At 39.6% G+C, this 26,054-nt stretch overlaps 1 protein-coding gene across 2 annotated transcripts in view; it reads left to right on the plus strand.

Moving 5' to 3' along the window:
* Positions 1 to 899: 899 nt before the first annotated feature.
* The window catches only part of arhgap24 (Rho GTPase activating protein 24), a 76,370-nt gene continuing 51,215 nt past the window's right edge, over positions 900 to 26,054 (plus strand). The window contains exons 1-2 of one of the 2 annotated variants that reach the window (XM_031754553.2): positions 900 to 1,383; positions 11,176 to 11,391. In XM_031754553.2, coding sequence (XP_031610413.1) covers positions 11,191 to 11,391 — 201 coding nt within the window. In that variant the 5' untranslated portion in view covers positions 900 to 1,383; positions 11,176 to 11,190. Of the gene's footprint in view, positions 1,384 to 1,765; positions 1,783 to 11,175; positions 11,392 to 26,054 lie in introns of those variants that run through there. The other variant, XM_039615228.1, reaches the window with a different exon arrangement.

Below are 26,054 nucleotides of genomic sequence, written 5' to 3' on the forward strand. Positions count from 1 at the left end.
CAAATCATTTAAGTACGAAAGCTATTTTACAAATAGTGATACAAATGGTAAGCTCATTAAAGAGAGCCTTCCCTCCAAGTAGAAAAAAGTAAATAGCATAAAAAAACAGATGAGCAGCAATATTTGTTCATATAACCTAAAAAAGTGGTTTAGTGTGATCATAACTAGCCTTGTTAGCAAGCCGTATTGCTCTTTATTGTAAAATATGCTGAATAAGAAGTATAATGATCGGAAATTGCCACACAAGTGAGAAGTTCTGCCTGCAGGAGCACAGATACAGTGATTCAGACTGTGACAGCTCATGCGATCTCATCCCAAGCACTACTTTATTTGTTAATTACAGAATGAAAAATTCCTCCTCACCAGAATTATCTCATGCAGCACTTTGAATTTAGAAAAAAAACAAAACATCAACAACTTTTAGACCAACCCCCCAAAAAGCAACACTTTCCAGGGGCTATGTATACAGCTGGGCTGGAACCAAAGTGAGGACAGAGTGACTGAATAAATGTTTGCTGAGCTGCCTGCACGCAGTCGTTTGTACATGTCATGTTGAAGACCCCGTAAAACCCTGGGTGTGTATGCACGCTGGATTAGTCACAGATGGTGTGTGGAAAAGTCAAGATTTTTTCTGTTTATTCCGCATTATAAGCCTGCTGTGGGAAATTTCCTGGCTGTTGAAATTTTAAGATGAGCCGCACAAGTTTCAAAACTGCTGGTTACTTTGCTCTGTATGCTGAAATAAAAGAGAAAGTCAGCTGGGGCACTGCTCAGTCGGAGCTCTCCCTCTCTCTTTGAGACTTCCTCAAACATGATTTCTCTCTCTGTATCACACACACACACTAACACTCCTCCTCTCCCCGCCTCCCCCACCTCTCTGTACCAACACACACTGCTGTCTCCTCACACCGAGCGTGAGCGCCTCAGCAGCCGGGATGACTGGAGGAGCTGGGACTGCAGACACTGCGGTGCTGAGAAAGACGGCGTGAGCGCGTTTGTGTGCGTGTGCACGTGCCTGGGCGGACTCCAGCTGTAATGGTGCCCCGTGTGTGTGACTGTGCTGACCGCAACAGTCATCCTGTCCAACAGCGGAGACTTTCTCAGCGTGCAGATGGTGTGAGCAGTCAGGGGAAAAGTTTCTAACAGCTCGACTGAGCCTCGGCTAACTCAATCCACACTGCACACACACTCATACACTGTGCCAGTCCAGAAGGGGAGCAACAACAACAGCAGCAGCAGCTGAGCATGAGGACAACTTGAGCTTGTGTGTGAGCGGGATTTGTCTTGTAGTTGATTGATTGACCTGTCGCTGGAGAGGATACGGTGTCTGGGCATCACCACACATCCGAGCTGTGGGATTCAACAGGGCTGCTCGTTTGAAAGGTGAGTCCGTTCAGTAAATCTGTTGACTCTTTGTTATGAATATGAAAATGCTGTAAGCAAAACGGACAATTTGTTACTATTTATATTTCAGTCATAACAGGGCATTCTTCACCTTAGACTACGGTACAGTAAATATGGCATGTGGTTTTGCTTTGGCACATTTTTTTTTTTAAAGCGCCATCGCTGGGTTAATGGCTCATTAGAGTGATTTATTGCCGCAGGTAGTGTGAAGTAGTGACACCTGCGGTGACTGCCATGTTGACAATGGAAACGTCAAAGCTGCTGTGAATCTGTGCAATATAGCGCAAAACTGTCTTTAAGCTGTCTTTTGGGGAAAATTAGTAAGTGGCAGGTTTTGTTATGCCGTACAGTTAAACCAACAGAATAATCCTTTAAATGGTAAGACTTGCTTGTGACCTCAGTTCTGAGTACTTTTGACTTTAGCACGTAGAAGTTTGTCTATCTGTGGATGCATTTGATTTATGGTAAAAACACATCATACATGTTTGCCTGATTTCAAAGACTGATGTGGTTTGATATTACTGAGTAAAGTGTGCCAGGAGTACAGGGACCAAGGGGGGTAAGGCCTGAATTCCCACACACATTTTAAGCCCTTGTCCCACATTAGTTTGAATTTTTGTATAATTAACCTCTCATATGAAAATAACCTATCAATTGTTATATTTCTTTTTATCCTGAATCCTATATTCTTTTTAAATATTCTGGACCAAGAACACCTTGGCATCTTGGCTGGTACGATTTGATCACAAGATAGTCAGTACTGTTTGGAAACATTTTTGAGCTGGTGTGTGTGTGTGTGTGTGGGAGAGAGAGAGAGAATGTCACTCATTCCAGCTTACTAAAATGGAAAAAGTAGTCAGCAAAGAGAGTAACGTGGTGGAGAAAAGAAAGAGTTCAAAGGATCATGACAGAACATCGGTAAAATAGAAGTGTGAATGGAAAAGAAATACATGAGAGAAATACAGTAGAAGGAAGGATGATGACTCCCGTGTGCCAGGAATGTCTCCAGCTCACAAGCTGTGCTGCTGGAAAGCTCAGGGATCAGGTTCCCCGTGTCAGCTGCTGTGCGGGACTGTTCCCAGGTCTAGCCATGTAATGTCTGTTTACTGAAGAGGGTGCAGGGACCAGAAAGATTGAACTGCAGCAAATCTGGAGTTCAGATTGGAAGTCCTATAGCTAAAGGTGTTTTTTTTTTTTTTTTTTAACTTTTCTTCATGTTTTGGAAAAAAGATTAGATATGGCTAATCTTTATATTCAAACTGACAATTTGCTTTTTTTGTTTTGTTGCCAGGCACAGCATCTTGTGTGACATTTATGGAGGTTATAATGGAGAGTCAGCATAAACTCCTTCCAGCAAACATCACTAGTGAAAATGACTGCGGTCACTGGGAGCTGTTTTTACTTTGCACCTCTCACCTGGCAGCGTATGATCTTGCGTGGCGTCCTTTTTTTTCCCATCAGGAAAATAACCTCTTCACGTACTGTGGAGACAGCCAAATTAACAGTATTGTCATTCAGTTGTCACAGTGTCAAAAACGTGTGAGATGAGTCAGGGGTCAATGTGAAGTCTTCACCTTCATCTCTCCACAGGGTTGCTGCTCTGTTCCCAGACATACTGTGACACATGGCATGGAGGGAAATGAGTGTGTGTGTGTATCTGTGTGGGTGGGGGGTATGCTAATGAAATGAGTGTATCATACCAAAAAGCCAGCATTGTGGAGAACGAGGGGCACACATGGTGTCTAAATTGTTGTGTAGACAAAACAGAAGCTGACTCGTCACACTGATTCATAAAATAAAGCCAGTTTATTGGGAACTCCAAGAAATTCCTCTCCAAGAACTGACCCTTAGTGTTTGTAATATATTACACTGCTCGCCTCGCCTCCTTGCTTCTCGTCTCGCTTCCATCCATCCATCTTTCTGTATGACTCACAATGACTTGTGTGGGTAGTAAGCAATCATTGATGTTTCTTACCCTATAAAGAAAGATAGCTCCTCAGATCCTGACCTCCCCGTAACCCCGTCCCACGTTAAATCTCCGTAGACCTAAATTGTGTGAGTGTTGAATGGAGCAATGGATTATTATCCTTATTTATTTTTTTCACATGTGTGCGAGTACTTCCATCTGTGACTGCTCTGAAGCCCTTCCTCTTTCACATCCTTTCCGGTGATTAGCACAGCAACAGCGCAGCAAGCAGCATGCCGTCCTCTCACCTCTGTGACTTTATAACAGAAGTCTAATAGAAACAGACTGCTCTCGAGGTAGCAGCTTTGGCAGCCGAGAGTTATATTTGTCTTTAACACATGCTGGTCACAGAGGCCCTCTGCGTTTCGAGAGAGGGGGTGAGGGCGGTTAGAGATATTTAAAGAGTTGATGGCACTGACTGGTAATGCAAGTTCATGTTTCATCTTGCGTATTTTGTGGTCTTTTGTGCTGTTAGCACAGTTAGTACATATGCATGTGAACATTAAAAAAAAAAAATTTAAATGTAGCTTCATGACACACAGTCTGTCAGTTCAGGGTGGAGTCACTCACCTGTCAACCATGGTGAAGACAGAGAAAGGGAGATGAGCCATTGCTGCTTTTTTGTTCTTGGACTACTGATTTAAATGACCCAAGGAAAGTTGACTCTGGTTTTACTGGCAAGCACCAGGTTCAAAGTAGGTTACAGCTGCTGAAAATGCAGAACTGAGGACTGATGACAGACAGATTGTAATGACAGTGCTTGCTGCAATGAATTTATCTCTTCTGTCTATCAGTGAATCAGTAATACTTCAAGCTGGGGATTGTTTACTTAGCTGAGATTGTCAGTGACCTTTCTATGAACAAATAAGTCACAACAGGTTTTGAAAAATGTGACTTTCTTAGAAACCTGAGGAGCTTATTATCCCCCCCACACACACACACACACACACACACACACACACAAGCTGCAGACCAACCAAAGAACATCATTTATGACTCTTGGCAGGTTTTTCAGTCTTGGTAATTGTCTGTATGTTGGAGATGCATGCATGCGACTACTTGGAGAGTAGTGTCTATTCTCTATCCTTTCTAAAAGCATGATGGATTGAAAAGTGAGCCAAACATTGTATTTTTACTGCTTCCCTGCTAAACTACCCAACTTATCTTCCTAGGATATCGAATGATAATGCTGTTTTTTCAGAAGCAACTTGTGATGCAAAACCAGGCATATGATGTGCTTTGGCAATGGTGCCTTAATGCACTACCCAAAGCAGTATTAAATGAAGAGGGGTAACTGTAACTTGAAGCAGATGTACCACCAAATGTCATCTACAAGCTTCAATATAAGATGCTTTTACATCATGGGACACATGCAGTCCACTTTGATCATAAGTGGGCTGCACTGGTAAAACTCTCTTCTGTCAGTATAAAAAATGTAACTAAACATTTAATCTCTGAGATATCTTAATACAAGAGGAAATAAAGTAAACTTCAACGATACATTTCATTTTTCTACATAATTAATGTGTAAAATTATAGAAACAGTTCTGTGTTTTGTCACAGTGAAACACAGGAACTTTAATGTGTTTGTACTTGTTTATCTTTTTCTTAACTACTTTGTAGTAACATTAGCAGTGGGGGAAATCTTCATCAATAGTTCATATCTATGCACATTTTCTGAAACCTTCCGGTGGACCGGATTGGAGTCTATGCTGGGCCGCTTCTGGGCCCTGGGCCTTATGCTTGACACGCCTATTTTAAAAATTAAGCCCTGCTCATGACGAGCACAAGTACAGAAGCTGGACGAGTTCTAGATGTAGGTTAGCTGGGTTTGGATGCTTGACTACACAGGAACTGTCCCTGATGTGTCATGCAACAACAGAAAGCTTGACTGCAAAAGTACACGGTACTGATGCTTAGTACATGGTTGGTAATTTGCCTGACATCACTGCACAGATTTCAGTGTTAGAAGATGTAATTTAACATTAACATTTCATCCTCATGCTTTGTGGCAGCCACACAGTGGGAAAGTCAGTAGTTCTAACTTTGTTGAATCCAATTACCTCTCAGCAGTGCTCTGTGCTGCTGTTGTGACCACTCACTTCCTGTGGTGGCCCATGTGGCAGAATTTTCTGCCAAGACCAAAAAGTTCAACCATTTATGCAATTATCTCTATAGTTCCAATAAGCAGAGGGTGGAATATCTTGTTTTTTACAGCCCAAATATATCTTTTGCTAGCTCTTTTGTAGTCTTTATCTGCGAGAAAAGCAGAACTTTAATTTCCCAAAGGAAGAGCCACACAGTGCAGCAAGGCCTCAACCTTCCTTTCTTCCAAACTAGTTCAGTTCAAATAAAGAAACATGTCAAACAGCAGCTAAGCCTTTTTTGTGTGCTCTTAGCTTCAGTAGTTTCCCATATGGGGAACAAACAGTGTGTGTAAGCAGTGAAAACTAGCAACCTCCTGATGCTGTGAGACCAGTCCTGTGTAGACAGGAAGCTCTCTGGTGTCACATTTCAGAGACTTTACAGCCTTGGTCACCTTCCTTTCGACCTTTTAGATATCTTTATTTCCTAGCGTATGGCTATACTGTTATCCATGATGTAGCCAACATATGGTACATATGACATCACTTAAAACTTGGCCAACTAATGTGTAAAGGTTGCCATAACTTTATTTATGGCTGTATATGTTGAATTGTATATGTTGAACCCTTAGCGGCAAGCTAAACATAGAGCCCCTTTTTGTTTTTAACACATGGTTATGTACTATGAAACAATGCTTTATTGTACCACTTGGTGCCTTTCTGCCTGCTTCAAAAAACAGCTGTCATCACTTATGATACATCCGCTGCCTGTATTTTTATTATTTCATTGACACATGTATATTTTTAAATCAACAAAGTCCATGAAGCTGATGCAACCTGGCTCAGTTTCCCATGGACAAAGACTGCCTATTAATGCGTCTGTGCTCAATAAGGGACCAGCAGTGATGGTGTTTTGAAAGACTTCTTCTCACTACAACGCAGAGAAATCAGTCCCTGCTTTCTTTTCTGCTTGACTTGTGCGCTCTCAGTTCATTCATTTTTATCGGACATATTTATATATATATATATATATATATATATTACAACTACCTTAATTCTTCATGTCGTAGCTCCAACTAGGTGCTGCAGCTGTTCCAGGTTTGTCAGCTGCGCATCCTTGATGCTCCACCACATCCCAAAGGTGCTCTGTTGGATTGAGATCTGGTGATTGTGGAGGTCATTTGACTTCAGTGAACTCATTTTCATGTTCAAGAAACCTGTGTGTGATGTTTTGAGCTTTGTGGTGTGCTATCCTGCTGGAAGCAACCATCACTGTGGTCATAAAAGGGACGGATATGGTCAGCAACAATACCCAGCTAGACTGTGGTGGCTGGATATCGTCTCTTTTTCAGAACAGTCTCTGTAAACCTTAAAGATGGTTGTGTGGGAAAATCCCAGTAGATCAGCAGTTTCAGAAATACTCCCAGCCCATCTCACAACAACAACAACAACCGTGCAACATTTACAAAATTGCCTTCCTTTCCCATACTGATGAAAGTTTGAACTTCAGCTATTTTTGACCTTCAGTTGTTTTGACCATACGTACATGCCTAAATGCATTGACTTACTGCCACGCGATTGGCTGATGAGATAATTACATTAACAAGCAGCTGGACAGGTGCGCCTGAGAAAGCAGCCAGTGAGTGCATGTTGCTTCTTTTTATTGTTTAGCATGATCTCAGCTCAGTCTGCAGCACATGCATAAGAGCAGCATCACAGCCGAGCAGTTGGTGGTACAGAGTCAAGAACGTGTCTTTGCACAGTGTTGCCAACTAGGTCAGAAATACAAATTGCTGAAAAGCTCATAAACAATTGCTCTTTCTGGTTTCTGGTTTTAAATGATAAATTGTTGCTTTGGAAATTAAATGCCAAATTCTGTATCATGCTTGATCTTATCACTGTACCTCAAAAAATACATGGTTCAACCTCTAACTTAAACAACATTGATGACATTACTGTCTTCATTTGAAATGTACTGTATGGTTGTATGTAAAAGAAAGCACTTTCAAGTATAAAGCAGACTGAATCTGAAAGCCTTCTTGTCTTCGTGTATCACTAGTTCCCTCCCTTTCCTAACAGTGGGGTTGTGCCAGGAGACCAAAAAGTCATTAATATTACTGTACCGATGTGCCGCTGTTTATTTTGAGACTGTGGCTCAAGGGACTGACACGCTGCTGCACACATGCATCTGTACACACAGGTGTTTTACTGGGACACAGTATACAGCTCTTGGAGGTGGTTTTCAAAATGCTGAATCGATATAACAGTGATGTGTTCTGAAGAGACTTTGCTGGTGCTTCATAAATGTGCTTACAGCCACAACTATAAGCACGTACTGGGAAGGTGTCTTCCAAAACGAATGGCTGGTTTGGAAAACGGGTCATTGAGCTTACTTTAGCGCTTGTTTGGGTTGTTGTTGCTTGATGGCCACATAAACCATCTGCTGCTGTTATGATTTCTTATTTGTGACATGTATGCAAGCTTTTGAGGAAATGGTTATCTGCTTCATTGGGTTTCTATCAATTAAAACTCAGGAATGTGATGTGCATAAGTGATAAAGCATCATGCGTTTCACTGCTTTTTAAAGACTGCTAAATGAAGAAAAAACTATTTAGCCCATTTAGCAAAATAACCACTGTCAGTATGTTAATATTTACTAATTAGTACTGAGCAGAAAGTATACCTGAGGGTGACGAGAATGTTATTATTTTGCAGACATTTGATCATAACTGTAACCTGATGATCATATACATATACTGTACATTGTTCATCTGTTTATTGCTGTTCTTTTCTATTGATTCTATTAGACTTGTTTATGTAACCCACAAATATGAATTTGCTTTTAGTGAGACCATAACAATTAAAATGAGTAACTTTGCAAAGGTCACCATTCATCATGCGTTTCCTGCATGGGCCGACAAAAACACTAACTTTTCTTCTGCTTCTATTCCATTTGTCAGGTAATTTATAGATTTAGTAATGGCTATGCTTTTGTACGGCAATTTATTACCCCTGGACTGGGCCACAGTGTAATGTAAATCTAAATGGTGTTTCTATTGTCAGCCAGATCCAAGATATTCACATTAAGAAAGGGCTGAGTTATTTACAGTTTCAATTCATAGTTTTACCACTGGCTGGTCCCAGCAGTGCTGTTAGCTATGCCCCATGCAGGAGGCATAAAAATGAGGGGCTATGGCTTCATACTCAAAATACAGCAGGTGACTCTATGAGCATGTCAGTGAATCTGGAGTGACTTTTGATATTAGTGGTTTTTCTGTTTATTTGTGTGCTTGCAGACTGGCCAACATAATGACGAATAAATGCATGCAGGGAAACAGAGATTATTCCCACCAATATTAGTGTTAGATGAGCCCACACCATCATTTTTCTTTGAATGAACTGAGCTCTTTGTTGACAGAAAAGCCCTACTCATGCTTTCTATGTATTCATCTAGCATGAAAGTGGAACAAAGATGAACTTCAGATGGATAAAAGATAATAAGTAGGTTGTAGTCACCGCACTGTAATGGGAAAATAGCTATTTTCTTCGAGGAGTGCAAAAGCGCGAGTATGCTCGTGCATGAACGTGCACTGGTGACATTCTTACTTGGACCAAACCAGAGAGAGTTCTGAATTCGCCAGCAGCCTGGCTGCACTTGCTCCACTGCTGCCTGGAAAACTGCAGAGCTGCTTCTGATCCACATCTGGTCCACATCTGGTCCATGTGGGATGGTTGGACATTCACCAAGCCAAGCACAACCAGAGCCACTGATAACATGGCAGTGCTTACAGCTGACAGCAGCAGTCTTAGCATATGTCAATGATGATGCAGGTGTGTATATTTATAGGAGTTATAGGGTACATTAAGATGCAGACTGCACTGACTTGTATTACACAGGTCCACAAAGACAATATATTTTGATAAATAAAATTTGTTGCTGAGAACTTCAGATGGGCTATTTATCCTTTTTTTTCCGACTGAATTCAGACATGAAATCTGATTTAAGCTTGCATGTAACATTTTTGAGATACACATCGTTGATGTTTGACGTGAATGATGTTTATCTCAATATAATGTATCAACACCATTGCTAGAAGTTTGCAAAAACTGATTTAATGTGTTTATTCTGGACAAAAACAAGAGAAGACGATATCAGGATCTCTTCAAAGCGTATTTCTGTCAATTTAGCTCAAAATAAATCCACAAAAATGCTTGAGGTACTTGCTTTTGCGCATGCACTGCACACCCGTCTCTCTTTGCAAGAACAAACAGTAGTGGGTCATCATGCTCTGATTCAATTTTTCCTGGTGTCGGTTTTCCATTACTTTTATACCTTGGTGACATCAGCCAGATTTGGTGGGAAAATGTCGAGATGAGACTGTAAAAAGTGCAATTTCAGTGACATTCTGGCACTCATTAGTTGATGTTATCCACAAGCTCAGCAAAATTCTCTGCTCTGATATTGCCAAGAAAATTCTGTGCATGAATGTTTCCCATTGCTGCTGATTCAGATGGCTTCAGCGCTAGTTCACAGATTTCAGGACCAACAAAAACAACTTCTTTCACTTTGGCTGCATTTTTTTGGACAGTAAACTTATTTCTTAAAGGGTTAAATGCATCACTGTTTCTGCCCAGTCATTCTAGCCGTCCAATTCTGGGAAAATCATAACTTAAAAAAAATGGGATGAAAGAGATGAAAATGATTTGTTAACGCACAGATGAAAGTATACCAGCAGCAAAATGCTTCTGACCAGTTTAATCTTTTAGGTACTGCTAACTACATTATTTCAGTCGCCTATCTTTTAACATATTCTAATCTTGTTGACTTGTTGTTGTCTAAATAAAACTGTAAAAAATGAGAACTGTACAAAAACTTTTGACTTTGTACAAAGTATTTTAATTGCCTAGCTGCACCTTAATAAACAGTCTAAAGCCATGTCAGCAGCCCTGTAAGCCTTTAGTTTTTGCACACCAACAGCGACATGCTAATGCTATTATGACAAACCGTTTTTAAGCAGTTTATTTTTATCATCTTAGTTTAGGTTGCTAGCAATGCTAATGCTAGTCAATAAGCACTAAATGGCCGAAACTATTCTCTATTTAAAGCTACTTAAAGTGAAGTGCTTCACATTATAAATAAGGTTCAACAACTCAAATTGTACAAATGGATCAAACTAAAATAAAAGCAAGCCTCCACATGTAGGTCTGTGGTCAGGTCAGTTCACTGTGGCATCTGGCTATGAAGACCTTTAAAAGTCATCAGCAAAATGGCAATGCATCTTGCCAATTGCAACTTCAAGAGATTGAGGCACTAAACATAGGAGAGATAAAATATAAAACTGGGACAAGATCAGACCTAGCAGGCCAACATGTGTAGGTGGGTGACACACTGAATAAGATAAAAGAGATTTGAGGTTTGGTCTGTGGACTTGTTATCTGGCTTATGAATTCCTCCTCCCACATTTCCACTTCTCCCTTTGTCTCCTTGCAACACTCAACTCTGTCTGAGTGCCTCAAGCTTCACATCCAGCAATGCAGAGGCCTGTACGATAAGCTTATAGGGTAATACAAATCACAAAAAAACAGACAAAATATATTAGAACTTCCATATCCTTCTAATGATGGTTGACATCTTGCAAAAATACTGGTGCTGTTTGGTTTGTGTGGAACTTGCAGCTTCTGTGAGTTTAATCAATCTGGAACTCTTTTGCTTGCTTGCAGGTTGGAGTAGCTGTGATGGATGACCAGTGTGTGTCTCACGGCAGTCCTCATCGCAGCGGAGGTCATGTCAGTACTGAGGATCAGAAGTCGAATGTCATCAGGTGTGGGTGGCTCCGGAAGCAAGGAGGTTTTGTCAAAACGTGGCACAGTCGCTGGTTTGTGCTGAAAGGGGATCAGCTCTACTATTACAAAGATGAGGAGGAGACTAAAGCTCTGGTAAGACTGTGAGTGTAGAAGACGAACTAACATAAAAATTGCGGCACACATCCACACATATGCAGATGATAGTTCTCACTGTATGATGATTCAGGGTTTTTTTGGATCAGACAGCTCTTTGACTCATGACCAGACTGTATGTAAAAGATGTTTGTAGCATCTGTGAAGTTTGTTTTATGGGCTCTGAAACCTTAACCTATGCACCTAGTAGTTATTAGCTACTGTAAGCATGGTTGGTTAGCAAGGTACGTTCTTACAGTCATATCAAAAAGTGAGTTTTTCACAAGACTCTATTGTGTCCTGTGAAAAACTAAAAAGTAATACTTTATGATATCAGTCTCCCACATCATTGTGGAGGAATTTTTGCCCACTCTTATTTACAGCATTGCTTCAGTTCACTGAAGTTTGCAGACATTTGTTTATACGCAGCACTCTTATGGTTCCAACACAGCATTTCAATCAGGTTGAGCTCTGGACTTTGACTGTGCCATCGCAGCACTTTAATTCTTTTATTTTTCAGCCATGCTATTGCAGACTTGCTTCTGTGCTTGCATGTGCTTGTTGCGTGATCCAGTTTTAGCAAAGCTTTAGCTATCAGACAGATGGCCTCACATGTGACTCTGGTACACAGAGGATGGTCAACTCAGTGACTGCAAGGTACCCAGGTCTGTGGCTGCATGCCCAAATCATCACCAATCTACCAATCTACTAGTTAGTTGAGGTGTTTGTGCTAATATGCTGTGTTTGGTTTTTACTAAACGTGGCGCTGAGTTATATGACCAGACATCTTCGGTTTGGTCCGTCCACAGAGGTTGTTGCAGAGATTTTGTGAATTTTTCAGATCCAACTTTGCAAACATAAGCTGTTCCCATGTTCTTTTTACAGAAGAAAAAGCTTTCTCTTAGCAGCACTTCCAAACAAGGCCTACTTGGTCAGTTTTCTTCTAATTGTACTATCATGGTGTTTAACATTTAATACACTAACTGAGGCCTATAAGCAGAGATGGCGCTTTTGGGTTTTATGCCGTTTCTCTCAGCTCTCCAAGGGTTTGACCTTGGAGTGAATTTTCAGGGACAATCCACATCCAAGATTGGCAGCTGTCTTGAATGTTTTCCACTTGTGATGAATCGTTGTCACTGAAGAATGATGGACTTTAAATTATTTGGAAATGGTCGTATAATCCTTCCCAGATTGATGGGCAGCAACAGTTGTTTCTCTAAGATTACTGCCGATGCCTTTTCTCCTTGCCACACCTTAAAGCTCCAGACCAGCAAACTGTCAAACATTCGGTTTAATAGCAGTGGTTACATTTCATGATCAAAAGATCAAGTGCATTTGATTAGTAGCACCTGGCTTTTACTTACCACCTTGACAGCTATAGAAGCTGTTTTGTTTTTTATTTAACAGGACTGCATAAAGTCCTGTGAAAAAGGAAGCGTGTGGGTGTTTCACACAGATGGATACATGCTGATAGGTCCTAAGTAAGATACAAATACAATAAAAGCATTTACTTAAAGCAGCTTGCAATTGCCACTAATGATAATTCTAAGCCTCAGTAAAATTTAAGCCACCCCTCTAAAGCCGTCACAAGTGGTGATTTTACTTTTCTGACTCAATCTAAAGGACTAGCCTCAATATAAAATGATGGCTGGCATACAGTGTGTCACTATGAAGTCAGCCATTCAACAGTGGGAAATGTGCTGGAAATGTTTTGCTCACTCTAATAGTACGATCAGATATGAATCTAAATATGTACTCTAAACCCTGCAGTGGTGAAGTGTCTGTTTGTGCTTTCTGTATTTGCTGTATTCGCTCTCAGGACCACCATATTTCTTGTAGATACACGCTACAGTATTGCCAGGTGAGATGATAACATCGAGCTGTGGTTCAAATGAGGTTGTTTTGACTCTCAAACCAAACTGTTTTCAGTTTGTCTTTATGGAAACACACACACACACACACACACACACACACACACACACACACACACACACACACACACACACACACACACACACACACACACACACACACAGCTATCCTGAAATGAGAATAGACAATGAGTAACACGAGTTTTAAGGCTATCTCTAACATTACTGTAACAAGGAACTCCCTCTCACGTAGCATGTGTAGACTGGAAAAAGAAGCTGCCAGAAGTACAGAGGAAATCTCTGAAATGTGAAAGAGAGCAGATATTGATTCCGCAAGTTTAGTTCAGTAAGACCCTTGTTTAATTTCTTGAATTTGATGAAAGAGTCAATGGCCCTTTCTTGGCTGTCAAATATAATGACGCTGGATAGTAACTTGTTATTAAATACTAGTTCATAAATACTCTAAGAGTGTGTTTCATGAGTAGCTTGTCACTTCATATTCCTATCATGCCTTTAATCTTTATATCAGTTAGCAGATGTTTCATGTTTTTTGTTTTTTTTCCTTTGTTGCAGTTATTTTACACCAGAGCTTGCTCCTAGTTGGCAAATACACAAAAGACCACATCCTTTTGTAATATTTATTCCTACCAAACAATATCTCCTTTTTCCAGTGGAAACTTGATCACTTGTGCACAATTGAAATCTTTATTCTGCTCATCTAACCCACAATTCTTTGCCTGGCCAATTTCCCAGGAAACTGAGCCTCAGCCAAACCCAAAAAGCAGCAGCAGAAGTCTCTAAAGGTTAAAGCTCCAGACCTGAAGGTGGGCCGCAGGCCAGATACAGGGGGAGGAGAGATTTTCTTTCTTTTTTTCTGGGAAGGCCAGGTTTTGAAGCTGTGTCAAAAAAAGTAAACAACATGATATTTATATTTATCATCATCTGCTCAGAGAAGTTATTTGTAATGTCCCTGTAACTCCATCTACCTGTGGAATACTCTTTGGTTAGCAACTTTCCATTCTTGCCCTACTTCTAAAGCTGTAATAAATTTCAGCTACTTTTTTTTTGCAGAGAATGGGAAATTTCTAGTGAAACTAGGTCAGGTACAGAGGAGTGTGCTCAAAGTCCTCAAATCTCCATGACCTCCAAAGCAGAGAAGCATGTAAGAGCACAAACAGAACACTCCAAAAAGACAGCGTACCGAACAGAATACAAGATAACCAGTGTAGAATTTCCAACACCTAAAAAAGGAGGAATACCAACGGGACTGAGAGGAAACAGAAAACTGCCAGAAACAGGGTTTTTTTTTTGCCTCGAACGCTGATGTTTAAGATCAGGGCAAAGACACAAACACACGAGGTGCACTAAGATCCTCCACTTTACTTAGACTATATATGGTGGAGTAATATCTACCCACGCTAACCTATTAACCACATCCAACAGAGACGCAACTGATTAATTCTCTCACATGCTGTGAAGTGTCCATTTGTTACCCATCACATTAGCCTAATTGGTGCTACCTCAGCGGACACATGAACATGCGCTACTTTCTGTTGGCTAACAATTTGTTAAATGATTAGACAGGAAAAAATTCCATATTTAACCAGTTTCTGCCACAAACTGAATCTACATTTTTTGAGAAAAAAAATATAAAAAAAAATATAAAGTCTCACAATAAATGAATTTAAAGTACACACAGTTGTAAAAAAAAGAAAAAAAGAAAAGAAAAACGGGGGGACAAGTTTGGAAAATAGTAGCATTTAGACATGATGAACTGCTTTATCTTTACTTACAGTGGCACAATGTGCTAGCACTGCACTCTTAAGCAGTAAATATTAGTTGCTAATATTGTGAAGAATTATGGGGGCTTTTTAACACAGAGACTTACCAGAAAAGTTGGTAAGTGATTGCTTGTAATTATGTAACTAATCATTATGACTTTTCTCTCTATCTTAGGCAGAGTGCTAGGTTTCATTATCTATTTTTGATACTGAAAGCCTAACAGTATTTATGGTTAGTTCCTCTAATCCTTTTGTTAGTCTAACCAAACAGCTCGAGTTGTCATATCAGTCCTTAATCCTACAAGAGCTTTTTTTTTTTGGCTCTTGGGACCACTACAGTCAAGTTAGAAACATAATGCCACCAGTTAAATTAGCATTACTATAAAACTGACTGCTAAACTTCTAGTCACATAGACCTGTCGAGCAGTCAGTGACGCTAGGGGAAAAAATGTGTAATACCCAACCGGTTGGCAAGCGGTTGCTGGAGGTTGTTTGCTGTTGCTACGTGAAACTGGTAGCAAAGAGGTAAACTATGCTGCACCAAAAACCTTCTTGAGATGGCTTTGGCCGCTAGCAGATTGCCATGGTAACCCTTACTTTGCTGACTTGTCTCCAAATACTCACTAGCTACTCACTAAGTGGTAGTGAAACTCTGAGAACAATTTGCCTTCAAAGTAAAAATTTGTACCCTTTGAAACAGGTTGGTTTCAGTGGTAAAGCACAACTTTTACTTTGGAAGTGAAGATTCCCCGTTTCTGGTTTGAGTCGCTCTCTTCATAGCTTCACTGCTGCTTTACGGGTACCTGTCTTTGCAGCCAACTTGGTGTCTGCCATGCAACCTGTTTTTACAAATCCCGATGAAGTAGATGGGTCTTTTGAGATTAAAGTCAAAGCTTAAATAGCTAAACTTTGAATAATCTTTGTAATTATGAAGTCAGGAAGCTGTGGGAAAAAAACAACTCTGACAATCAAGTAATAAATAAAAAACAAAAAATGTGATTTCCTCAGAATGACTGTAATATGTCGTCATATGTGATGCGCTAGGACTTTATACCTGACATACCACTGTTTTGTTTTCATGCAATGAACATTTCATAACATTTGTTTGATTTCAAATACTGCCACTCATTGGAATTCTGATGTTTTTAGATACTGTAACATTATTTGAAATGATTGCTGATGTAGGCAGACATGTTGATGCTATACAGTTAGGCCGAACCTCTCTGAGTAACGTGAGGAATCTGAAGAATGGGAGTCAGATGGAGGCGAAGGGTCACGGAAAAGCATGGGTACAGGGTACAGCACGTGTAGGATTAGTGTCAACATGCCATCTGCCTGCACTTACTCGTCTATGAAGGAATACACACACACAAGCCCGCATGTACACACTCGCATTCTTAGATGCACACATGCATTTACTAGGATTTCATCTGGCTGAGCCATAAACAAAGACGCTATTCATGCAGTGGGTGAGATTGTATGGTTATTGTAATTCAAACCACTCAGCCTTGTATCTATGTGCCAGGGATGTAAGGAAAGTAGCATTGTGAATGAATGAGAGAATTGTGAATTAATACATTGAAATGATTTAATGTTTTAAGAAATGAAAGACATTAAAATTTCATAAGTTTATTATGATTTTAGCTGCTGCATGTCTTACAGGTTAGTTAATATTCATAGCGTGTAGGGGGGCACATCTGGAGGCAGACGAAATGAGAAGTAGCTGGATTTAATAAGAAATTACATCATATCAATAATGCAGCAGTGCAGTTGTGTACTAAAAGTCCTTTTGTTTTCCCTGCTTAAGCTGAAAACCATTTGACCTTGGCATTTAACTGGAGTAAATAAAATGCCACTGCAGTTCAGTAATTTTTCATTCTGCAACAGTGTGTTGCTGCTGATTTGATGACAACGGTAACTCTGTAGCCCTCGTTTGACATTGACAAAGATGTTTTTGAGGCATCACAGAGTAATAAAAGCTTTTTATAGCAGGCAGGGTTCCAGCCAGTCACATCAAATCCAGAGCAGATCTGATTTGCATTATATTTGAATGTATGAGGCATGTGAACCAAGAAGTGGACATTATCAAGAAACCCTTGTGTTAACATCATGAAAAGCATTGCTGACATCATCCTCTGGGAATAGACAAAATATTTCCATTAAAGTGGTTCAGTAAGTTTGCATGCATGGGGGGCTGTTTAAAATTATGGATGGGCAATAATATTAGGGCAAAGACATTTCCTTTAGCCTAAATATATTAGAGCATGAAAAAAGTTTATCATTAATAGAAGGCAGCCCCGTCTATCAGTATTCCTAGGCTGCATATACTGCATAGAAGCTATTTCCTTTAACTCCTGTAGGGTGACTGCATGTCTAATAAGCTCTGCAGTGATGGATGAAGAAGTCAATTAAGTCTCACTGGACTTGCAACAAGTTCCTGTAAGTTTTGTAGCCTAAGGACTTTTTCTATTTCCAATACCTGATGGTGCAAGAGGGTAAAACAGTGAATTTAAGGTATGTGCAGATGTAGTGGTATTTGTATTGCTGGAGCAAAGCAGCTGCATGGAATATTTACTCACGTCGAATCCCAACTCACTAAAAAACTGAACTGCAGAGCTTCTTGTTCTGTCTGTCTTAGAATACTTCACTTTTCTTTGGTCATAACGCAGCACAGTAAGCACTGGCTCACATCTGTTGACTCACTATATTTAATTTATAGCTTATCTTTATATTAACAATAGATTTGTTGCTAAAAGGTGTGATTCATATTGATACTCCTAGTGATACATTGTTTTTTTGTCCAAAATAAGGAACCGATGGTTTACATTAAATTCTAGACTGCTGCAGTATTCTGTAGTTTGCATTAAAGATTATGACTTGTCTCCAAACATTCGCCATTTTAATGAATGAGCCGCAGTGAAACTTGAAGAAGTGCAATGCAAACCGACAGAGGTGGGACCAAGTCATTGTTTTGCAAGTCTCAAGTAAGTCTCAAGTCTTTATCCTCAAGTCACAAGTCAAGTCTCAAGTAATGTCAGGCAAGTCAGAGTCGAGTCTCAAGTCACTGGTGTAAAAGTCTGAGTAAAGTCACAAGTCTGAAACTTTGAATTTCAAGTGGATTTCATAACAACAGAAAAAAAAAAAATTTAATAATAATACTAATGTTGCAGTTATATGCTAAATGTTAATATTAGACCATGTAATTTTTTTATTGAACAACAACCATGTTTCTCAACACATGTGAAATACTGAACTTAGAAAATATACACAAATTGTTTGAAATTGCACCTATATAAAATGCAGCTCAATTAAACTTAGCTCCAAGAATAAATTTTCAACTTAACAGTTCTGAGATAAGCTGCATGTTATTCTTGGATTTACCAGTAGGACCAATATAACATCTCACATGACACAAAATACATTTATGACATTCAAAACACAAAAAAAAACAAGTATCACCAAGATAGCCTGGACAACATTTGCTAAGGAGATGAAGTCAGCCATCCATGGATTCTGTCAGTGTTTTGAGAAGCACCACCATTCTTGCAGCAACTTCAACTGTCGGACAAAGTTGGAAGTTGTTCCCTCCTCTCTGTCTGTGATTTGATCTTGCATGTTTTGTTCAGATCAGGTGAACTTCAGGCCATGTTTTTGTTGACTACTTTATAGTTTATGTACCACGGAAAAAAAACTGGACTGCGTGATGGAGCATTGTCCTTTTGAACATTTTTTTTTTGCAGACTTTTTGTACCAAAAAATCTGGTTAACTGGATTGGACTGGGAGTTGAGCTTGACTCCATCCTCAACCCAAAAGGCCCCACAGTGTGGTTTGAATAAAACCATCCACCTCCAATGGTGCACACTTTCTATATAATATGCGTGTTAAATTTTAGATTTGGGGTGAAATATCAAGTCTTTTCATCAGTCCATAAACCTTAGTTCAAGTCCAATTCAAGTCCCAGGTCATTGGTGTCAAAGTCCAAGTCAAGTCACAAGTCTTAGAGCCTTTTTTTCAAGTCAAGTCTCTGAAAGTCACCTGGTGCTTTTAATGACTCAGTGATGTCTGACTCGAGTCCAAACTGGAGGCAAGTCATGTGAGCTGCGAGTCTGACTTTTCGAGTCCAAGTCATTTGACGCCTTGGTCCACGCTTCTCTGCAAACCGTTGAATGGGGAAAAAAATTGGTCGATGATCAAATCAAAAGTTGAGCAATAGCACCACAACCAATCAACATTTCAAAATGAGCAAACTCCGAGCAACTGCAGCTACCTGCTAGCAATCAAAGTAACCACAAGAAAAGGGGAACCACTAGCAACCACTTGCCAACCAGCTGTTGATGTCATTAGACCAAACTCTTCTAATGGCTGGTGGTTTAGAAATGGATTTCATAACAACAGAAACTACTACTTGGGAAATACAAATTTGCCTGTGTGACTGAGACCTAACTTAATGATGCCTCTAGTGGCGAGATACACAAATATTCCCCCTCAGTAAATTATTAAAATAAATGTGCAAAAACTGATTTTGTGAAGTTTTTAACTGTTTTAGCACCTGTTTACATTCATGAATGTTGATTAGCTGATGTTCTGTATAATTTAGAGAACTCTCCTTGATCTGGTTTCCCATGAATGACTAATAATGAATGGGTAACCAAACATGTGGACAAACTAACACACATTTTGCATATGCTAACCACACGCGCTTTGTGCGAAGGTCATTGTTCAGTCAGAGCAAGGAGTGACCTGTTGGACAAAAATCCATATCAGCAATATCAGGTTATAACATATTCCTCCCACCTGTCTCCTCTAAGACCCCCCGAAGGAGATTTGAGGGCAGATTTGGGTATCAAATATACTGAAAACTGGTCTTCACCTCTGGATGGTCTAAAGACTTTCTTTGTGCCTTTTGCCTTAATAGGTTTAATTTGTCTTTGCTAATTTTAACTTTGCTTTGCTGGGAGATTTTTAAATCAGAATACTCTTAACCAACATCGAAACTCTTGCTTCTTTCTGCTTCCTCTGCCATTCTCCTCTATTAACAGAAATGCCATCCCATTTTCTCTGCATTCTTTTGTAGTTTATACATCAAGTTCATCGTCTTCACGTCTGCCTAGTGAAGCCTGCGGTGTCAAATAAATCAAAACCATGCTTTGGTGGCTTTGGCCTAAAACCCGAATCAAGTTTCAGTCAGATAATTAATGCCATCAACTTTAGAGCTTAACAGTCAGCCGCTTGAATTGCTTTAACTTTAAATCTGACCTCGCTGACGCAACTTTGAAGTCAAGCCGACCCCTGTCACGCATGTCACTTTTTCATGGGTTGTTCGCTCTGCCTTCATTCTTACTTCCTTCTGTTTTTGAAAGCTGAAATATATGAAGTCACACTCATGAACATACAGGTCAGCTCACACCACTGCCAATCTGTATTACATTTGCATTAAGAAATAATACTAAAAAGTGCTAACTACTTTTTTAAATGAAGCTATCTCAGTGGTGTTTAAAATTATGCACAGCTATGTCTCTTTCAAATATCTAAAAAAAACTGGTAACTTTAACATGCAGTCTGCAGTTATGCTTCCCAGAGGAAGAACTCACCTATTGGTTATTTTAAAGCACAAACAATTGCATAAGGTTGTTTCAAGGTTCTTGAGAAAGTCCTGAGCATGTTCGTACTTGTACATATATCATTCATATATCTATGGAACCGTATGTTATTCTGTTTTCTCAGCATGCCATGTTATGTCTTTCAGTTGTTATAGTTTGACTTTTTTATCTATTGATCTGACAAATATGATCTGTATAGAGGATAAAATCAGTAAGGGGAACGTGCTGCTGACCTCATTTCCATCTGCCTCATTCATTTCCTGTGGTACACCAAACCACATATGTTATCAGTTTGTCTTCTATGATCCACTCTAAAGGCTTTATAGGTCCTTCATAGTATCCACTTATCTTCAAGTCCTGGGAAAGGCCATCTTGTAAGAATTCTGGTAGTCTGCTTTGAGATGTCTGAAACCTTTACGCATCTGCTTGTCTCATTTGTTTAATAGAACAAAGCTGTGATAGTGAAGCTTGATTTGTGGGCTGTAGACAGCTTTTGAGTTTCCTGCTGTCGGGGCATCCAGAGAAGGATATTGGTAACAGATCACATGTAGGAGACATCCAAACTTCAGTACAAGCATAGTTGATGAGCAGGGATATGCCTTCTCTGTGGTTGGTGCAGCTGTATTCAGTTTTTTTTTTCTCTCTTTCTACTTAACAGTGGAATATATAATGTGCTGCAGTACAAGGACTATATTGAGGGCCTTAGCTGCAAAGTAATTTAACAGGAAAATGCCTCCTGCCTTAGTGGTTTGTTGTTTGTAGACTTTGCAAGCCAAGTATCTCCTACACCTGGGTTCTAGTTTTAACCTCCTAGGACCCTGCGTCCACATATGTGGACATCACATTTTGGGCTATTTAGACCAAAATACTCATTTTTGCTCTACAACTGCCTGATATCCACTTACGAGGACATTGTACTGCTACTGTTCTATCGAAATTTTAAATGAATATCCTCGTATGTGGCTCTCATTTGTCTTAGAAACAAAAATTAGGTAAAAAAAAATATCTGGTAATTCTTTGTTTTTACATTCATCGGGCCCCAATATGCCCAAATATCAAAGAGAAATTAAAAATGCATGCCGTGGAAGAGTTCGGGTCTTAGGAGGTTAAAGGTGTAGATACAGGATGTTAAGGCAGACCTGAATGGACTGAAATAGACTTCAGTGGCAACATTTAAATGAAATATAAGATACAATCTGTCTTATTATTCGTTGGTATTATTGTGCATTATCTCATTCTAAGGCCTTGCCTTATTTTAGCAACGTGACGCAAAGACAAGTGTATGACTAATGACCTTAATTTAGCCCCTGTAGCTTAATACAAGGTAGCTGTCATACATGTTGTTAATGCTTGCTTTGAAGTAAATGAACTGCAGTTAACGATACGAAGAGGCTTCTTTGATAGAATCTCTTTTGCCAATTTCTTGTGATTTTTCTTCAACTTATGAAGATGGAGGACACGTTTGACTTCAGCAGCATGTTCTTGCAATGTGGGCGTATTTTTAGGTCTTTGCAAAAGATAAACGCATAAACTAATGATGTTGTCTGACTTTAATAGGGTTACATAAAGAAATTGCTGCTTTAATGAGGTTAAGTAATGTCACTGACCGACAGCCTACACTGTGGAGGAAAACAGTTGTTAGAGTGTTGTTTTGTGGATCCTGGAAATGATTTTGTGATACAAATAGTTATTAGATATGATCTTGTGCAAGGAGAACTGTGTATGTAGCCTATAAAAAGTATTTTCTTACTTTATTTTATTTTACCATAGTTTTACTGTAGTTGATGGAATACACCCGTAAAATGTAACTTGTGTGTACTGTTTGCAGTTCTATCAAAAACTACAGTGTTTATACATTTTCAGACTATTTTCATATTATTATTAAAGATAACATCTTAAAATCTGTGGGTTTTAAGCTTGGGACTCAATCGGCTGCATCGCATCTAACATGTGGCTGTTTTTTAACCAGGCAGCTCATACAGTCAGTTAAATTAAATCGCCCTTGCTTTGTAATTCACCAATTTAGGTTCCCTGTGGTAATTTCAGTCTATCATTTATTCTGTCTAATTTCTCGTATTACTCACCCAACGTTAATTTGACAAGTAAATAAAAATTAATGAAGAAGTTTCCCATTTCCCTCTAGTTAACTGGCATATTAATATTTATGAAGGTTATGCAGTCACAGTTGGTGGTTTTTATTTTATAGTTGCTTTTGAATGTGGTACGGTGCAAGAAATACCTGCTGTGTAACAGTGGAATAGTGACATTTATTGCATTATTGAACCTTGCAGCAGGAAAAACATTAGTAACTCTTTGCCCCTTAAAAAAAAACTAGACCCAGAAATGGTGAAGAATAAATACATAAGGTCAAATTAATGGATACATATGGTACTCCAGAAAGGCAGACCAGTTGTAGGTCTCCAGCTAAGCTCCAGCTGAGTTTGATTTGCTGTAAAAGGTTAGCCAGGCTGGAGAACACTAATTACTGTCTACAAAGTCAGTTGAACAACAAGCCAAGTAATGAATTACCTGTTGCACCAAAAACAGATGGCAGCTTGACTTCACTCTTAAGCTTTTATCTGAAGCAGTTGATTCTTCTTACTAGCTTTGAATGATTCCTTCGTGTTATGCAGTGATTCTGAGAAAGTATTTCAATATTTTATTATTAGTAGTGTTATTATTGTGGTAAAGACGACCTGGTGAAGTTCAAACCGGGCATCAGGATGGGTAATTTAAGTGACTCTGAACATGGTGGTGTTGTTGGTGATGTGAGATGGAGTTGATAGCAGGTTATATGTACGGAGGGCTTTGTATTTCAGAAACTGGTGATCTACTGGGATTTTCCAGCACAACAATCTTTAGGATTTACAGAGAATGGATCAAAACAGAGAAAATATCCAGTAAGCAGCAGCTCTCTGGGTGAAAATGTCTTGTTGGTGCTCGAGGTTGGAGGAGAACGGTCCGACTACTTAAGAGGTATGCAGGAGAGCATCTCTGAGAAGGCATTGAATCGTTAAGCAGAAGACCACATTGGCTCTTGTTGGCTAGGAAAGGCAAAAAAAATGAGACTATCAATTTTGTTTAAACACCAAAACCAACCTAAGTATTGTTGCTGACCATGTCCATCCCTTGATGACCACGGCGTACCCATCTTATTCCATCAGGATAACATGCCCTGTCACAAATCTCAGATTAGCTCAGACTGGTCACTTGAACATGATGATGTTCAGTTCACCAGATCTCAATCCAATAAACCACATTTGGCATGTAGTAGAATGGGAGATGGTATCAAGTCAGTATGGACAAAATCTCTGAGGAAAGTTTCTAGCACCTTGTTGAATTCATGCCATTAAAAGTTGAGACAATGTAGCTGTTTTCAGAAAAAAAATCTCACTGCACCTTACCTAGTACGAATCCTAAAAGACTGTTACTATGTTAGCACTTGTGTGGTGATTATTAAGCTGGTAAAGTCACAGATATTTGCTCGTTCCTTTTAATTTACTGAAGAAGCCAAAGGTAATTAATGAGACAGCCAATGGTAAGGGCCACAGAGAGGACATTCACCCTATAACCTCAATAAAAACAAACATGGCACATCAGCAGGAGTAAGCTGTTGGGTTTATGACCAACAAATCAATGTCACATGTGGAAGGTAATAGCTGCAGTTTTTACAGGCTGGTCTGACCTGCAGGACCAACTGAAATTTCTGTACTCTCTTCCATTATAAGGAAAAAAGCCGCAATCAGTGTTCTTGTATTTGCTTGCAGTCTCAGAAAACACATGAAATTAGATTTCAGTTAGAAGACACTGTTGGACGCAGCCTCAGAAAAAGCCTCCTGGAGGCTGGGCTGCTGCTTACAAGCCTGAGCCTCCTGCTGTTGCTTTGCTCATATGGATTTCTCTGAGTCACTTTTGTCCCATATGTGTGTGCGTGGCTTTTTGTTTGGGAATAAAAGATAATTGGTTTTGTGTCATTGCGCCGATTCCAAAAGTGACCTCATTCCACTTAACAACAATGTAAAAATGCACAAAACACCCCGAAATAGGTTGGGTTTTTGTCTCGCGTTGGGTTGGGCCAGGCAAACGTGCTCTTTGCTGGGTAAATATTACTCTGCCTGCGGTTGGGTTTGTCTGCAGCAAACAACAGGCCACCAGGGAGGATGCATGGAAAGTGTGGCTGTGGCTTAAAATGGAGGAGAGGAGTATCTGTGGTGTTGTGGTTTTATGTTATGGAAAGGCTTAACAGGCCCTCGTCTTTTTTTTTCTGGGGGTTTTTCAAAATGTGACACGCATTTAAAAAATAATCTCTCCTCAAATGCACACTGTTTATCTAAATCGTCTCTCATTTCCCTCAAACTAAAACAATGTTTATGAAAGGAACCTCTTAAAAAACCTTGGCTTTTAATCCTGATATATTGAAGCTAGTCATATTGTCTTGCTGACAGCCACATCAGTCGAGTCCATTCCTTTATTTCCCTCTCTTTTGAACATCTTTATAGCCTCCTTCAAAGCGCTTCATCTGTGGCCTCAGGTAGGGTTTCAACTTCCTGATTGTCACAGTTATGGCTCATTAAAAAAGTCCCCTTTTCTTTCTGCGAGCAGGAAGGAAACTGACTCTCTCTGATCATGTTAATGTGCACAAGTCCTGAGTACTGACGTTGTCACTTCTGCACATCTTGTCTGCGTTAGCATTAACCCACAAAGGGGGTCACTTTAATTACTGTCAGATGCTGCACTGTGCCATTGATGTCCAACCTGTTAATGAACACAAAAACTCACTGAATCTGTTGTAATCTGAAAAGAATATTCAACCACACAATAATTACTGGTGACATTTAATGGCACTAGTCTGTCATTCTGTTAGAAATAGCTTATGTAAGCACCTGGCTGTTAGTTGGTAAGTTTACTAAACTGCATGAATTTATGGTGCAGTATCATTTGTGAAGCCAGTGTCATGGTCCTGGGGCTTGAATCCAGGGTTTTGAGTTTTTGGATTTCTTTACTACTTAGTGGGTTCTGTTGGTTTTCATTGTTCTTAGTGTTTTCTGGTTGAGTTATATATTTATTTATTTATTTACCTCTTCTGAAGTCTCTTACTGCTGGTGTTTGTTATTTATTGAGTTCTTATATAGTACCGTAGTTTTCGGGTCATAAGCCGCTATTTTTTTCCCACACTGTGAACACAGCGGCTTATACTGACGTGCGGCTAATGCATATTTTTTTTCATGCGGCCAAAAACATTTTGCCTGGTAACAGTAGACCAATCAAAATGATAAGTAGTATATATACGGTATATATTTTTATCGGTTGTTAAGAGACGTTGTAATGTTGTTTGTGCACTGTTCCGTAAAAAAACCATAAGCAACGTAATTTGTGTGTTACCGATACGTACGTATACTTAAAGGTAAGC

This window comes from Oreochromis aureus, linkage group 7 (assembly GCF_013358895.1).
Source record: "Oreochromis aureus strain Israel breed Guangdong linkage group 7, ZZ_aureus, whole genome shotgun sequence".
NCBI classification, from domain to species: Eukaryota; Metazoa; Chordata; class Actinopteri; order Cichliformes; family Cichlidae; genus Oreochromis; species Oreochromis aureus.